Consider the following 16245-nt stretch of genomic DNA (forward strand, 5'->3'; position numbering starts at 1 on the left):
AGTGTGATACTTCCAGCTTTGTTCTTTTTTCTAGGAATCCTTTGGCTATTTGGGGTCTTTTATTGTTCCATATAAATTTTAGGATTCTTTATTCTATTTCTGTGAAAAATGTTGTTGGATCTTTGATAGGGATTGTGTTGAATCTATAGATTGCTTTAGGAAGTACGGACATTTTCACTATGTTAATTCTTCCAATCCAAGAGCACAGAATATCTTTCTATTTCTTTGTGTCTTTGATTTCTTTCAACAATGTTTTATAGCTTTCAGTGTACAGATCTTTCACCTCTTTGGTTAAGTTTATTCCTGGGTATTTTATTCTTTTTGTTGAAATTGTAAATGGGATTGTATTCTTTATTTCTCTTTCTGCTACTTTGTTGTTAGCGTATAGAAATGCAAGCGATTTTTGTACGTTGATTTTGTATCCTGCTACTTGACTGTATTCATTTATTATTTATAAAAGTTTTTTAGTGGATTCTTTAGGGTTTTCTATATATAAAATCATGTCATCTGCAAAGAGTGACAGTTTCACATCTTCTTTTCCTGTATGGATCCCTTTTATTTCCTTTTCTTGCCTGATTTCTCTGGCCAGGACTTCCAATACTATGTTAAATAAGAGTGGTGACAGTGGGCATCCTTGTCTGGTTCCTGTTCTTAGAGGGATAGACTTCAATTTTTCTCCATTGAGAATGATATTTGCTGTGGGTTTGTCATACATGGCCTTTATTATGTTGAGTTATTTTCCTTCTATACCTCTTTTAGAGTTTTTATCATAAATGGATGCTGTATCTTGTCAAATGCTTTCTCTGCATCTATTGAGATGATCATGTGATTTTTATTCTTCATTTTGTTAATGTGGTGTATCACGTTGATAGATTTGTGGATGTTGAACCATCCCTGCATCTCTGGAATGAAACCCACTTGATCGTGATGTATGATATTTTTAATGTATTGTTGTATTTTATTTGCTAGTATTTTGTTGAGGATTTTTGCATCAGCGTTCATCAGTGATGTTGGCCTGTAATATTCTCTTTTTGTGTTGTCCTTGTCTGGTTTTGGTATCAGGATAATGTTGGCTTTGTAGAATGAGTTAGGAAACATTCCCTCCTCTTCAATTTTTTGGAAGAGTTTGAAAAGGATAGATATTAAGCCTTCTTTGAATGTTTGGTAGAATTCATTAGGGAAGCTGTCTCGTCCTGGACTTTTATTTTAGGGGAGGTTTTCCATTGCTGTTTCGATTTCCTTACTGATGATTGGTCTATTCAAATTCTCTAATTCTTCTCAGTCCAGTCTTGGATGGTTGTATGTTTCTAAGAATTTATCCATTTCTTCTAGATTATCCAATTTGTTGGCATATAGCTTTTCATAGTATTCTCTTAGTATCTTTTGTATTTCTGAGGTGTCTATTGTAATTTCTCCTCTTTCATTTCTGATTTTATTTATATGAGCCTTCTCTCTTTTTCTCTTGTGAGTTTAGCTAAGGGTTTGTCAATTTAGTTTATCTTTTCAAAGAACCAGCTCTTGGTTTCATTAATTTTTTCTATTTTTTTAGTCTATATTTTGTTTATTTCTGCTCTGATTTTTATTATTTCCTTCCTTCTCCTGATTTTTAGCTTTGTTCTTCTTTTTCCAGTAGCTTTGGATGCACTTTTAGATTGTCTATTTGGGATTTTTCTTCTTTGTTGAGGTAGGCCTGAATTACTATACACTTCCCTCTTAGAACTGCTTATGCTGTATCCCATAGATTTTTGAAATGCCATATTTTCATTTTCATTTGTCTCCAGGAATTTTTTTATTTCTCCTTTGATTTCTTCATTGACCCAATAGTTGTTCAGTAGCATTTTGTTTAATCTCAACATTTTTGTGGCTTTTCTGGAGTTCTTTCTGCAGTTGATTTCCAGTTTCATACCTTTGTGGTCAGAAAAGATGCATGGTACTATTTCAGTCTTCTTAAAATTATTGATACTTGTTTTGTGGCCTAATATGTGATCAATCCTGAAAAATGTTCCACATGCATTTAAAAAGAATGTCTATTCTGTGGTTTTTGGATGGAATGTTCTGTACATATCCACTAAGTCCATCAGGTCAAATGTGTCATTTAAGGCCGATGTTTCCTTATTGATCTTCTATTTGGATGATCTATCCATTGGTGTGAGTGGAGTGTTAAAGTCCCCTACTATTATTGTGTTACTGTCTATTTCTCCTTTTGTGTCTGTTAATAACTGCTTTATATATTTATGTGCTCCTATGTTGGGTGCATAGATATTTACAATGTTATATCTTCTTGTTGGATTTTTCCCTTTACATTATGTAGTGCCCTTCTCTGTCTCTTGTTACAGTTTTTGTTTTAAAGTCTATTTTGTGAGATATAAATATTGCTAACCTCACTTTCTTTTCTTTGCCATTTGCATTTTCTTTTTCCATCCTTTTGCTTTCAGTTTGTGAGTGTCTTTAGGTCTGCAGTGTGTCTCTTGGATGCAGCATATATATGGGTCTTGGTTTTTCATCTTATGCGTTTTGATTGGAGCATTTAGTCCAGTGACATTTAAAGTAGCTATTGATAAATATGTACTTATTGCCATTTTGTTACTTTTTTTTCTGGGTGTTTTAGTAGTTCTTCTCCATTTCTTTCTTTTTCTCTTGCTCTCTTCCCTTGTGGTTTGATGGCTTTCTTTAGTAATATGTTTGATTTCTTTTGTTTTACTTATTTGTTTACTTATTATAGGTTTCTGATTTGTGATTACCATGAGGATCCTATGTAATATTCTATGTATATAACAGTCTGTATCAAGTTGATAGACTCTTTAGCTTGACCTCTTTCTAAAAGCTCTACTTTTTCACTCCTCTCCTCCCACATTTTCTGTTTTTGAAATCATATCTAATCTCTTCATTTCTGATTGGTTATTTTTTATATTTTCCAGTTCTTTGTTGATGAGGTCACTGTGTTTATCCAGTCTTCTAGCAATAGCTGTGAGCATCCTTATGAGTTTTTGTTTGAACTCTTTGTCAGGTAGGTAGCTTATTTCTGTTTCATTTAGTCCTTTTTCTAAGGTTTTGTCCTGTTCCCTTGCTTGGAATGTATTCCTTTGTCTCCTCTCGAGGCCTCTTTCTCTGTGCTTATTTATATGTATTAGGTAAGTCAACTATGTCTCCTGATCTTGGAGAAGTGGACTTATGTAAGAGATGCCTTTTGAGGTCCAGTAGTGTACTTCTCTCCCATCACCAGTCCACACTATCCAAGTGTGACCACTTTGTGGGCTACTTGTGTCCTTCTGCTGTGGCAGGGTTGCTCTTAATGCAGGTACCCAGGGAGTTTAGTCTTTCCTTCCCTGGCCAGCTGTTTGTAAATCTGGTTTGGGGAACCTCAGCTTGGTTGTCTACAAGGTCTAACAGCACACTCCTGTTGCAGTTTTCCTGTTAATTGTGTAAGTACCCAGAGTAGTTGATTGCTAGTCTCAGAGGCTTATAGTTGCTATAGGCCTCAGGCCTACAAGGCTGTTGTCAGATCTCTTAGGAGTGCAGCTGAGTGGTGCTGGCCCTAGCACAGGAGCACTCAATTGTTTCAGGTTTTGGAAGGTGAGGCTGATCCTTTTTATGGTTATTTGTGAAGCACAGGTCTTCTGCCACGGATAAGCCTCACACACCCCCCCCCCCCACAGGACCACACACACTGTCAGCACAGTCCTGGTCCATGTGCACTTCCAAACCCCTTGGGGCGTACCCTGATGCCCCACTGCAGAGGCCCTCATCTCTTCACCAATGCCCCCCACAGTTCGCGTGGTTCTCACATAGGCCCTGCCCCACAGAGACTGACACACTCACCTGCCTATAGAGGATCAAGGCACCCAGTCAATGCAGGTCAACAAGTAGCCTGAGGGCTTGCTGTTGGGTGGGGCTGGTCCCTAGGGGGGCTGCCTACCCTGGCTGAACTGGATTAAATGTGTGCTCTAGTGGGTGTGGCAGACCCCTGGGCTAACGGGCCAGGGGCAGAGTTTCAGTGGTGTTGGCTGAGGTCTGTGTCAGCACACCTGGACTAGGTCACAACAGTGGCCACCACCAATGTCTCAGTCTCTGGAGGGGTCCCTCCTTTCACCAAGATGCCCCCAGTGCCCACCAGTTGAGTCTCTTTTCACCAAGGGACTGTCAGCCTTCTCTCTGGTGATTTTAGGTTGCTAAGATGGGTGAGTTTGTGTGTGGGTCCTTTTTTTTGGCTTCCATCTGATAGCTTTTCTGGGGTTATCCCCACTGCAGTTAATAGCCAGTGAAGCCAGATAGTAAGACTCTCATCTCAGTTTTGCTGAGTCTGAAGGATGCTTATAGCACTATCAGCTCCCATTCCAGACCTCACTCCTCCAGGGAGGGCCATGTACCTTAGGGTGGCTCCCGCCTGGCTGGCTGAGAAACTCCGCTGCTCCTGAAGGTGGCTTTTTTTCTCTCCAGAAGGAATTTCTTCCTCTTTCGCCTTAGTCAGGACTGTCCCTTGTTGTGGGGTTTCTTTTTATCCAGTTTTAAGTTTTCTATCCAGGGTAATTTTTCCAAAAATAGTTACAACCTGGTTGTGTTTGTGAGATGAGACGAGTTCAGAGTCTGCTTACTCTGCCATCTTGATGAGATCTCCTTCACTCCCCTTTTGAATAATTTAGATAGTATAGTATGCATGTTTTTACATCATCTGTTATTTTTCTCTCAGTATTTTGATATTATTGGTCCATTATATTTTATTTCCCCTAAATTTCTTAATGGTAATCCTTTTGTAAAAGTCTGCTTTTCTGTCTAAATATGGATATGTCTGTATGTAGATTTATATTAATTTTCCTGATCATGACTCATTGAAATTCTTATATCTCAAGATTTTTGTACTTTATCAATTCTAAAAATGTTAAGCCTTCTTTTGCATCTTTCTCATTATCTCCCCATCTGGAAATTGAATTATTTATCTATTGTGCTTTTCCATTCCTTCCTCCATGTCTCTTAACCTCTCTTTTATTTTTCCATGTGTTTATCTCTCCATTTTACATTTTAAGTAAATTCCTCAGATTTACCTGCATCTAATTTATTGCTAAATTCATATACTGAATTTTAATTTAATCAACTATTTCTAGAAGTTTTGACTTTTTTTCAATTCTGCCTGCTCATTTTTTCACATTATTCTTTTCGTTCATTTTCACTTCTTAATCATATTTTTTGTGACTTTTTCATAATTTTAAGTGTATCAATTTCATGGTCTTTTTCAGATTGTTCTAATACCCAGTGTCTGGTGTCATACTAACCCTCTTGTGTGATTTGTCTGCTGACTCTAACTTTTCAGGATAATTTCTTCATTTCATTTCCAACTTTTTATTGTGGGCTTATTGTCAATTTTAAATAGTCTTGAATTCACTTTTTCTTCCCCTGCGTGGAGTCCTCTTTGCCCTGAGTTGTAGAATTCTTTCTTGCAAAAGATTATTCATTTCTTTCTGGCAGTAACCCCAAAGGTGTCACTGGTCTGGAACCAAATGTTTTTTTGCATTGCTTTCTCAGTTTTAAATTCCTACCACACAAGATCTGAATTTGGATGCTACATCTGCACATGATGTGAACTTGAGTCTTCAGTTTCTCATGATAGGTGCTTCTTTACAACCTGATCCATAAACGATGATAAATTTTCTTGTCTATTTGGAGTCTATTTGGAGTCCTGTTTAAGAAGAGTCTTTTTATCACCTCTTACACAGATGGGCTGGTCCTTCCAAGGTGATGGTTAAATTGAGTCTCTGTTCTCATCTACATCTCCAATCTCCATATGACACTATGTGGTCTCTGACCAAACAGTCCTATTTATGACTCCTATATCTCTCACAGACACCATCTCTGGCTATAACCTCCCTCTTGCTTCTGGTTGGAAGTTTCCATTTCTTTTAAGAGCTTCTGTACATTTAAAAATTCTTTTGTTATAATTTACCTAGCATTTCTGAGTGTTTGTAAGAGGAAGAGAATTCACTTGAATTTGATTATTCATACTACTGAAACCTAAGTGCCAGAGTCATCTCTGAAAATATAAATGACAACATCTTATTCCACTGTTTAAAACTGTGAAAGAGCTTCTCATTGCACTTAAAATAAAATGTAATCTGTTTCTCATGGTTTACAGAGTCTCTCTTAATCAGGTCCTGCCTATTTTCCCAATCTCATCTCATGTGACTCTTCCTCTGGGTTATTCATTATGCTCTAACCACACCAGCTTGTGTTTTTTTCTTGAACATATCAAGTTCCTCTTCCTAAACAGTTTTCCCACAAGATCCTTTCTACCCTTCCGTGGTCCCTGACCACCACATCAACATGTTTATTTCCTTCACAGTGTTGGACACAATCTGTAATTATCTTGTTAATTTATTTATTCTTTTATTTTCTGCCTCCTCCAAATAGAGTTCATGCTCCATGAGGAAAGCAACTTTGTCTTGGCAATTGCTGTATCCTCAGTATCTAGACAGTGTCTGACACACAGTAGATAGTGAATAAATATGTGTTCAATGAATGAATATGGAAGTAATGTTCAAAACCTTCTAGTTCAACTTTCTGTTTTTACACAAAGTAAAAAAGCTGGGAACATAACTGAGAAAGCTTTGAGAACTTGCTCGAGACCACAAATGTTTTATGAGATATCCCTGCTCTTCTGCCCTATGTTCTTTCTGGGGACCATGCCACTGGTTACAGAAGGTCTATATCAGGGATTTGGGAAGATGATAGATAGACTAGACAAAAAGTGATCCATGAGCTTCCTCCCACATTGATGAATTATGTGGAATACACGCATATATTAATTTTTCTGGAGAGGAAGCCTGCAGCTTTCATCCAAATTTCAAAAGGGTCAAAGGCTCAAAAAATCTTAAAAGCTCCTGGTCCACATATTGTTTGTGAACTATTAAGTTTCCTTTTTGTTTTCTCGTCTTCATATCAGTTCTTCTATGAATAAGAATTAAAACCTTAATTAATTAAAAATTTAATCTTCTATTAATAACAATCATTATGAATTAAGTATCCATTATACTGCCAAAGGACATGTATTAAAATGTTGCCATGTGAGGCTGGTCCCGTGGTGCAGTGGTTAAGTTCGCATGCTCCACTTCAGCGGCCTGGGGTTTGCCAGTTCAGATCCCAAGTACAGACCTATCCACCACTTATCAAGCCATGCTGTGGCAGGCATCCCACATATAAAGTAGAGGAAGATGGGCACAGATGTTAGTTCAGGGCCAATCTTCCTCAGCAAAAAAAGGAGGATCGGTGGTGGATGTTAGCTCAGGGATAATCTTCCTCAGGAAAAAAAAATGTTGCCATCTATAGGTAAAGGGTTTGGTTCTGGAGTTATGGCATCACTTGGAACATGAGTCTAGGGTACTCTGCCAATTTTGTTTATCAAGACTGGCAGTATGAATACTCACACATTGACTATAGTTGCATATACCTCAATCTTTCTTTAGCCATATTTCTGGTACCCATTATCCTAAAATACTGAAGAATTTTTCGTTCACATTCCTCTGTTGTGGTAGAAATGGGATAATTTGTGGAAAAAGCTTTTACTCCAGAGAACTGAGGTTCAGATGCTAAACAGATTGATCAATAAGTGTACAGCATTAGATTTATGGATGTTGAATACACATATGACCAGTCCATATTTCTTTTCTCAGGGATATTTTGTTTCTACTAAACCTGCTATGTGCATAAAATGGCCTGGGGAATGGAGAGAAGAAATGATACTGTCTTTGCAGTAGATGTTTGGTGGAATGTCTTCCCAGACCCTGAACATCTTCCCTTCCTTTCCTGAGGACAAATCCTCTGTTCAGAGGCGCCTACTTCTCAGCCATTGTTGGCTGATGAGCATACGACCTACTTTCCTTTAGAAATTAGGATTTGCGATTCAGAAACAGGCCAGTTAAATCTTCGATGTGCCTATAACTCTACCTATAAATTTGGAATTGCACAAAAATGTATTTTGCCATGTATATGGAAAAACAAAGAAAGTCACTCTGTAAAAAGAGAAAGATGAAGAAGACTTAGGAAGCTTACAAAAGAGAAAAATATTTCCTTGGTTTCTGACAACTTTCTTACAATTGCTCTTTTTTCCGCATAGATTGAGTTGATTTCATTACAACCAAAGCTTAACTTATACAAAATTTTATTTCCTGTAGATGAATATTTTTGTTTTTCTTTTAGTTTTGTTTCATTTCTTTTATTTTTGAGCTTGGAGGCATAATATCTATACATGCTGGAGTGAAATAAAAGAGGTTTAAAAGTTGATTTGATCAATTCCTAGCTAAGTGCAATAATTTGGACACACTTGTCCTAAAAACTTATTTGTTATTTATCTGAAATTGAAATTTAACTGGATATTTTTTATTTGTTAGTTATTTTTTTAAGATTTTATTTTTTCCTTTTTCTCCCAAAGCCCTCTGGTACAAAGTTGTGTATTTATAGCTGTGGGTCCTTCTGGTTGTGGCATGTGGGATGCCGCCTCAGCATGGCCTGATGAACGTTGCCATGTTTGCACCCAGGATCTGAACTGGCGAAACCCTGGGCCACCGAAGCAGAGCACGTGAACTTAACCACTCAGCCACGGGGCCAGCCCCTGGATATTTTTTATTTTATCTGGCAACTTTATTTGTCACATAGATCTTACTTTGTAAAATGGAGGTAATAATAACAAATCAGCAAAGATGTTGTTAAAATGTCAAGGATATCATAAACGTTATGTAAAACAATTTCTGAGAACTACAGTTTATTATTTTCTTTGCTCTTCCCTTCTACCTATTTGTATCTACAACACAAAAAGGCATTGCTTACAAAGTTCACCATTATAAGGCCACCAAATGGGAAATACTTCCTGGATGTGCTGAACTTTACCAAGTTAACAGAGAAAGGCCCAGATGAAATGACTTAATTAAATATAAAGTTCTTTTTGGAAAATGGGGAAATGTACTATACCTTTTATGAAATGATGTCTTTATTCTTGAATTAGAGAATTTGGAAAGTTATATATTTTGATCCCCCTGACTTCACCCAGGCACCCCATCCCAGGAGACTCGCACATTCTTTGTTGCGCCAGGCATACTCCTAGGTCTTAGTTATACATAAATTTGTTTTCAATTCAAACCAGCATCTCCCTATCTAGTATTTCTCACCTCCTATAGAAAGAGATGAAGAAAGAAAAAGTATGAGAAAAAAGAGAAGGAGATAATATACTAGTTTACTATTTGCCTGTTTGAGGATAAAGAGTATAAGATTCTTGATTTTGGCGCTTTTCATGTCTTATCTCCTGTGTCTAAGTCCTTCTCACTTTTTATCTTGATTACTTATATTCCCTGACTGGAGAAACCCAATCAGTACTGAAGAACATCTTTAACACAGCTCAAGCTAACATGCTTTCTGCTTCAGAGACACAGAGTGATGAACTTTCCTGACAGAGGTGTTTATCAGATATTTCTTTATTTATCACACAAGATCCAGTGAGATTAGATCAGACTTTTGTCTCTTCCAAAACAGTGTGGGCTTGCTGGCCAACCACTAAGTAATGGGCACAAAAATGGCATGAATCCATTTTTATTTTCCCTGTTCAAATTCATTATCTCTGCAGATACTTTGTAAGTAGCGAGCTAGGAGATTGTAGAGAATATCAACAATTCTAGCGTGACTTTGAATTTGCAAAGGCATTCTTTGAGATTTCCTTCATGTTTTCCTCTCCATTTTCTTCCACAGTTTTGCCCAGATGTATCTGGGATGACAGGCTACCATTCTGGGTCAATACAGGTTGCTTAGAATCACTAACAGGGATAATTTTGGACTCCAAAGAATGAACTAATGGTTGTGTTGTAGTCTGGTTAACTGGATTAACTGTAGGAGGCTTATTTATGTCTATAAGTGTCTTTGATGTCAGTGGTGCTGGATTTATAATTTCACAGGGAAGTTGAGATGAACTACTATTCTGTTTGCAACAAGAAGTGCTGAAAGGGATGGCACAAAACACAAGATCCGAGGGCAGCAGCTTAAAATCATTGGCTGGCCGGATAATCACAAACCTGTAAGAAAAGCCAGAGATGAGTTCTGAGCCTCTGCAGCTGGGACAATGTGCCTACAGGCAATGGCCAAAATAATAAGTTCATTTTGCTAGACCAAAAGACGAAATGCTTTTGTTTTGCTTCGTTTGCTTCATTGGTCTCTGATGAATAGTAAATATCTCTGGCACAATAGTGCAACAGGAGAAGTCCCAGACTAGGAACTGGAAGACTAGTTTTCATCCCCGCCTCTGAACCCAACCATCTCTGACTCTGGGCATGGCATCTCCCTTCTCTGGGTCTTGCTTTTCTCACCATTTTCATGGGAGACGGTTAGGACTGGAGTTTGGCCTGATCGATCTCTAACGGCCTTTCTGACTCCAGGTTTCTCTGCTTTTAATGTCCATACTAATGAATTCATTGGTACATGCTGGGCACTTAGCCAAGCTTTGTCAAAACTGGAAGATTACATGCACTCCAGATATTTCCACCCTAGCTTATACCTACCTAAATGCTTCTGCCACCAACTTTCACTCAGAATGTAGTGTGGCCAATGAAGAAAAGAAAAAACAATTATACCAAAGTTCTATTTGAAACCTTGACTGGTAAGCAAAGAGTGAATGTCAATGAGTCTTAAAGAACACCCAGAGCCTGGAGCTGCATGGAAAGACTGTAGGAAGGCAGGATGCCTTAGCACAATATCAGGCACACAGCAAACCCTCCATACACATGAGTTAAATGAACTAATACACCAGTGTTGATGTCAGAACACTGAAGCAGGATAACCTTTCCTGACTTTCATCCTACATGTCTTCATTGCTGCCCCAAATGACCACCTCTTCTTTCCAAAACACCCAGCTCCACGCACCATTGACCTTCTTTCACTGAATAATCTTCCTGCTTTCATCTTTCCCACTGAGTGTCCTGTCACCTCCATGATATTCTAAATAAGATCTACTATAATCACAGACTCCCTTTAAGACAGAAACATCATTTCCTTCCCTGATGTCCTCTCAAATATGGGTGTATATTCTCCCAATTACCATGTTCCATAGGTTTTCCAGAGGTGTTGGAGAAAGGGATGGAGTCCAGGCAGAGAGAGAGAGCAAGAGATTGATATCACTCATGCTTCCCAATGCTGCTTCCAGAACATCATTCCTCCTCCACCATCTTTGTGGTTAATGCTGTACAGCCATATCCTCCTCCCTCTTCATTCATCAGTGGCATCTATAGACCTTCTTATTTATTTGGGCCTTTGGCACTTGGAACACTTTTTCTTTCAAACTCTAGTGCCACCATCCTCTTATGTGCCTGCAGTGTGTATGTGGTTTACAATTCCAATATCCAGACACATTTCTTTAATTTCAACTCCTCAGTGATCTTTATCTCCAATCCACTTTCCTGGCAAGATGCTGGATGCTGTAATTTCCTGACATCTCCCAAATCTTATGCTTCAATAAATCACTCTCTGACTACAACTTCCCATCATTCCTTCTCTCTCATTCCTGTACTCTGAGTACATCTACTCTTTAACTTCATCAGGATTTCCAATCCTTTGTCCTTTCACTTTACAGTGTAGTATTGTTTCTACAAGTCTGCAATAAGCCTCTTCTTCTGTTCCTCAGTAGTTAATCTAAACTTTTACCTCTTTCTCAACTCCTTATAATACTTCCTCCATCTTATCTCTCAGAAATAGCTGTGTCTGTACCTCACTGAGAAATTCTAGGGTTACATAAAAATTCCCATAGGCACTCCCCTCACCTATAGCTATATCTGCCTTGGCACCCATTCTTTTCTGCTATGAGCAGAGAACTGTCTTTCTTTCTATTCAAGACTACCCCACTTTGAGTAATTTGGCTTCCTTCCCCTTTCTCCTGGAACAAGTTTCCATCAATCTATTTCCACTCTATTATTTTTAATTTCTCTTTCTCTACAGAGTCCTGCCCATCTCCACTGTGAGAATCTTAGTTTGGACTGACATTACTGTTGTCTTTAGAATGCACTCTCTCTTTTCTCTTCCTGGCCTCTACATACATTTCCTCTATCTTCCCCTAAACTGCTGTCAGACTGATCATTCTTTAAACTGAAATCTGAGTATATCACCCACCTAATTTATATGTACAAAGCACAGTGGCTAGAAAAGAGACACTCAGTAAATATTTAGCAATGAGTCCAGCAGAATACAATCTTTCCAATGTGGTCAGTGGCTTTCAGCTTTAAAAAGTTGTGTAGATATGGATGAGGGGTAAGTTACAAAAGAACTCCGATTTAAAATCTGGGTCTACATTTCAATTTCCATTGGGGACAGATACCTTTCTTCTTATATGGCCAATACTAATTGAACCCTGACCATAGGGGTTCATTCACGTTGTTTATACCTATCCTTCTTATTCCTACATTGTTATCTGCTTCCCCTGTACCCTTCTTTGAAACTGTGGACCCTGAGCTCTGGACTTCTGTTTCACATTGAATACAGTAACTTTCGCTCTCATGCCTGGATGGACAGCTACCACTTCCCAAACTAGTGTACTCCCCTTTTGCGTTCTGGGTTGCGCTCCTCTTCATCCATCATGCGGTATAAGCCAAGGCACAGGATTCCAATACTATCTAATGAGCCACAGAACAACTGCCCAAAGGTCTTTCTTGGCTGGGGAGAGAAGACAAAAACATGTGTCTGTTGGCACTTGAATGTAGCAATGGAAAGCACTTACTATCATTTGCCTTTACTTGTAGTAGAAGTTTGCAAGACCCAAAAGTCATTTCCTAATAACTGCATGGTGGTTGTGTCAAGTGCCTTGGAAATCAAGTTTATGATTAGTTTTGGGCATCTAATCCTAGTGTTTGTTTTTATCACTCTGGTCTTCCAAGAGCCTTCTGGGTATGATGTGGCACATTGTTATGCTCATTTTTATTACTACTGCTGTTTTGGTAACCATTAAGAAGTAACAATGAGCAACAGCTTGGAAAATTCAGTTTTCAAGGTAGATAATGAGTTGGGATGTTAGGTGACGTCCAGGGAGTGATCTTCTTATCCCACTCTAAAACAGATTACAGCCCCAAGCACTCGTCTGGACCTCGCTCTCAGGCTAGAGCCAACAAGGCACTACCGGGAGATGACAGGTTCAAAAGCAGAGGCGAATGGATTGAGTGAAGTCAAAAGGCAATAGTTTGTTCACCTCTGTGCTTCCTCAGAGTAAAGAACAAAGTGAGGACAAGACATAAACGGAGAAAGGAAGGAGAGGATTGTTGAGCAATCCACTGTCACCTCTGATACCAACAGGAAGTTGCCAGCAGCAGTTGTCTTGGGCTTATAATGACTCACAAGTCAACCTTAGGTGAGGAGCGCCAGGCCACAGACCGGCAACGGACAGACCAGACTGAGGGAACTTTGGAATGTTGTTTGCATCTGGAACTCAGAGGCACAGAGCATGGGGCTTGCCCTTTTTGGCAGTATCTGTCAAGACAAACCAGGCCCAGAGGCCAGAAGAGTCCGCTGTTTGTGAAAGGGGCTCTGCTGATGTCCTCTGAACTAACAAAAGATGTTTCTTTATAAAGCCCTGCCCCTGACAATAACACTGGATAGCCGAATGCAGTGTCAATCAAAACTAAACCAGGGGCCGCCCAGTGGCGCAGTGGTTAAGTTCATGTGCTTTGCTTCTGCAGCTCGTGTTCACTGGTTTGGATCCTGGGTGCAGACCTATGCACCACTTATCAAGCCATGCTGTGGCAGGTGTCCCACATATAAAATAGAGGAAGATGGGCACAGATGTTAGCTCATGGCCAATCTTCCTCAACAAAAAGAGGAGGATTGGCAGCAGATGTTAGTTCGGGGCTAATCTTCATGCAAAAAAAAAACTAAACCCAAATGCACCAATCTAACCGATATGTAGATTACTCATTCCCAGACTGGATGTTAATCTGATCCCCGCGTACCTGGATGCCCCATTGGAATTTGCCAGAATTTTTATCTTCTCCCTTGCTCGAATCTGCTGTTCACTAGCTCAGTGGACTAAGGAAACAAGCATTTTCCACTGGCTAGCCCAGTCACGTTCTTGGACTCTAACACAGAATCCTTCTGCTGATTTCAGCTGACCCAATCAGACTTCTTTAGCAGTTCAGGTGTAGGTGGAGTGGGCAGACCCTGGCTCAGGCTGCCTTAGAGGGACCCTTGCTTTGCCACTGGGAGACGGTGTGGTCTCAGGTAAGTATTGTTTCCCTGGGTCTCAGCTTCTTGATCGGTTCAATGAAATTAATAATGCAAATGCTTGGACAGATTAAGTGAAGAAAACCAACGCAGACAGGCACAGGGGAAATGCTCAGTAAATATTAGCTATTACAATTATTATTAACACCCTTGTCAAGGTATAAAGTTATTGGAGCCCCTGATGCTTCCTGCAGACTTGGATTTTTTTATCTGGAAGATGGGGATAATAACAACAGCTTTATCTATCTCCCGGAATTGTTGTAAAAAGTAAATATAACACATTAAAATGCACTGTAAATTGTAAAATACTCTCTGAATACAAGGTTGTATGAATTTGTTTTTAGCGTCATTATTTCTGTGCTACAGGCCATCTACAAACTCAAACAGTCTGGATCATTTTCAGAAACTCAGAGAAGTAAGGAAGTGGGAAACTCTCTTATGATAAGAGTAGACTCACTTGAACGTCTGACAAAATGGTTTGATTTAAGGACAGAAGCCCCAGTTTACAACGTGTTGTGCCAGACAAAATTGTAGAGTAGCTCTTGGGCACCCCAGAGAACTTATCCTTGTCCAAATGATGTTCCAGCTGAGAACTTATCCCTCCTGTTACCAGCATCTGAAGTAATTCCAGGACATGGTAATTGTAGAAGGCCTGGAAAGCAAGGACAAGCCATGTGCAAAGTCAGAAGAGCCAATACGGAAATGGGGGAAGTATACAGACTTGGAGATTTCGTGGACATCACTGTTTGAAATGGACCTGATGGTGTAAAGCAGTGTCTCTCATTACCATTATTAAAATTAGCTAAAAGTTGGCAGTTTGGGAAGGGCACTGGGTTAGGTGCTATGCAGAGAAAATAACACTTACCCAGTTCCTGCTCCCTCAGGGCTTACACTGTAGCAGAAGGAGAAAATGAGTAATGATACTGACACCAAGGATGTCCCCTCTTCCAAAAATCACCTGAAGAACAGGTCGGACCATGGATAGCCTAATAATCATCAACATATATTTAAAAATATGTGTTTAGTGAGACTTGGATAGATTTTTCCTTAGGGGACTACTGATAGCATTATTGTCATCTATACTTATATCTTCTGGATGTGAATTTCCTTGTATTCCTTTTGAACGTGACCCACTTGAGGACAAAGATTGACTTAGGTCTTATTAATATTTAGATCTTCCATAGCTCTTATGGTACACTTCACAAATTGTAGGTGTTGAATAAATAAATGGAATTTTAGAATTGTTGGCAGCAAAATGAAACCAGAGGAAGACACGCGGGCCAACTTTTATTTTTAAACTACCCTGAGTCTGCATAATCCTAGCCATTTTCTTAAACTCCTTTTCCAAAGGATCCCTACCACTTTCAGTGTAAACTAGGCATTGACATATACGTAATTAGCATTGTAATATATTACCCATTAGGTTTTCTCAAATCTATTAAATACATAATTTTCAAAATTTTCTACCCTTTGTTTTATCTAAATTCAACTTTTAACAGTAGACATGACAATTTATATGTTTATATATCATCTATATAAAAATCAAAAATCTTGTTTTCATTATAAATATATAAGCATGACTTCAATTGTTATTATTCTAGAAATTTTGCCATTCACTTTACTCTCAAATTCGGAAACATCTTCTGAAGCCTAGATTATGATAAGACCCCTCTTTACTAGTCTTCCTTGTTTTTCCTCTCATTTGCAATCCATTGTGCAAAATGCTTCCAGAGAGATTCTCTAGAAACACAAATCAGATCACCCCATCCACTTCTCCAAACCTTTAGTGTCATACCCCTGCTGTAAAACCAAGCTTCTCTCCCCCATGAATGGTCCCCCAGTGCACAATAGTCTATCTGTAATGGCTCAAGCTATACGTTTACTCTTTCAAGCCTTTGCTTTGGAACATCTGGTTCATCTCTCATCAACTTGGCGAACACTTTGCTGGCTTCCTCATCAGAATGAAGTTTTTTTTTCTTTGTGATCCCATGGTCACTGGCTTTTACTCTATTTCATTCTTCC

General features: G+C 38.9%; 1 protein-coding gene across 1 annotated transcript in view; it reads right to left on the reverse strand.

The window, feature by feature from the left end:
• Positions 1-8926: 8926 nt before the first annotated feature.
• The window catches only part of KCNU1 (potassium calcium-activated channel subfamily U member 1), a 150779-nt gene continuing 143460 nt past the window's right edge, over positions 8927-16245 (reverse strand). Inside the window, 3 exon segments of the mRNA XM_046648812.1 lie at positions 8927-10043; positions 12542-12666; positions 14681-14875. Coding sequence (XP_046504768.1) covers positions 9650-10043; positions 12542-12666; positions 14681-14875 — 714 coding nt within the window. The 3' untranslated portion in view covers positions 8927-9649.

This window comes from Equus quagga, chromosome 22 (assembly GCF_021613505.1).
Source record: "Equus quagga isolate Etosha38 chromosome 22, UCLA_HA_Equagga_1.0, whole genome shotgun sequence".
NCBI classification, from domain to species: Eukaryota; Metazoa; Chordata; class Mammalia; order Perissodactyla; family Equidae; genus Equus; species Equus quagga.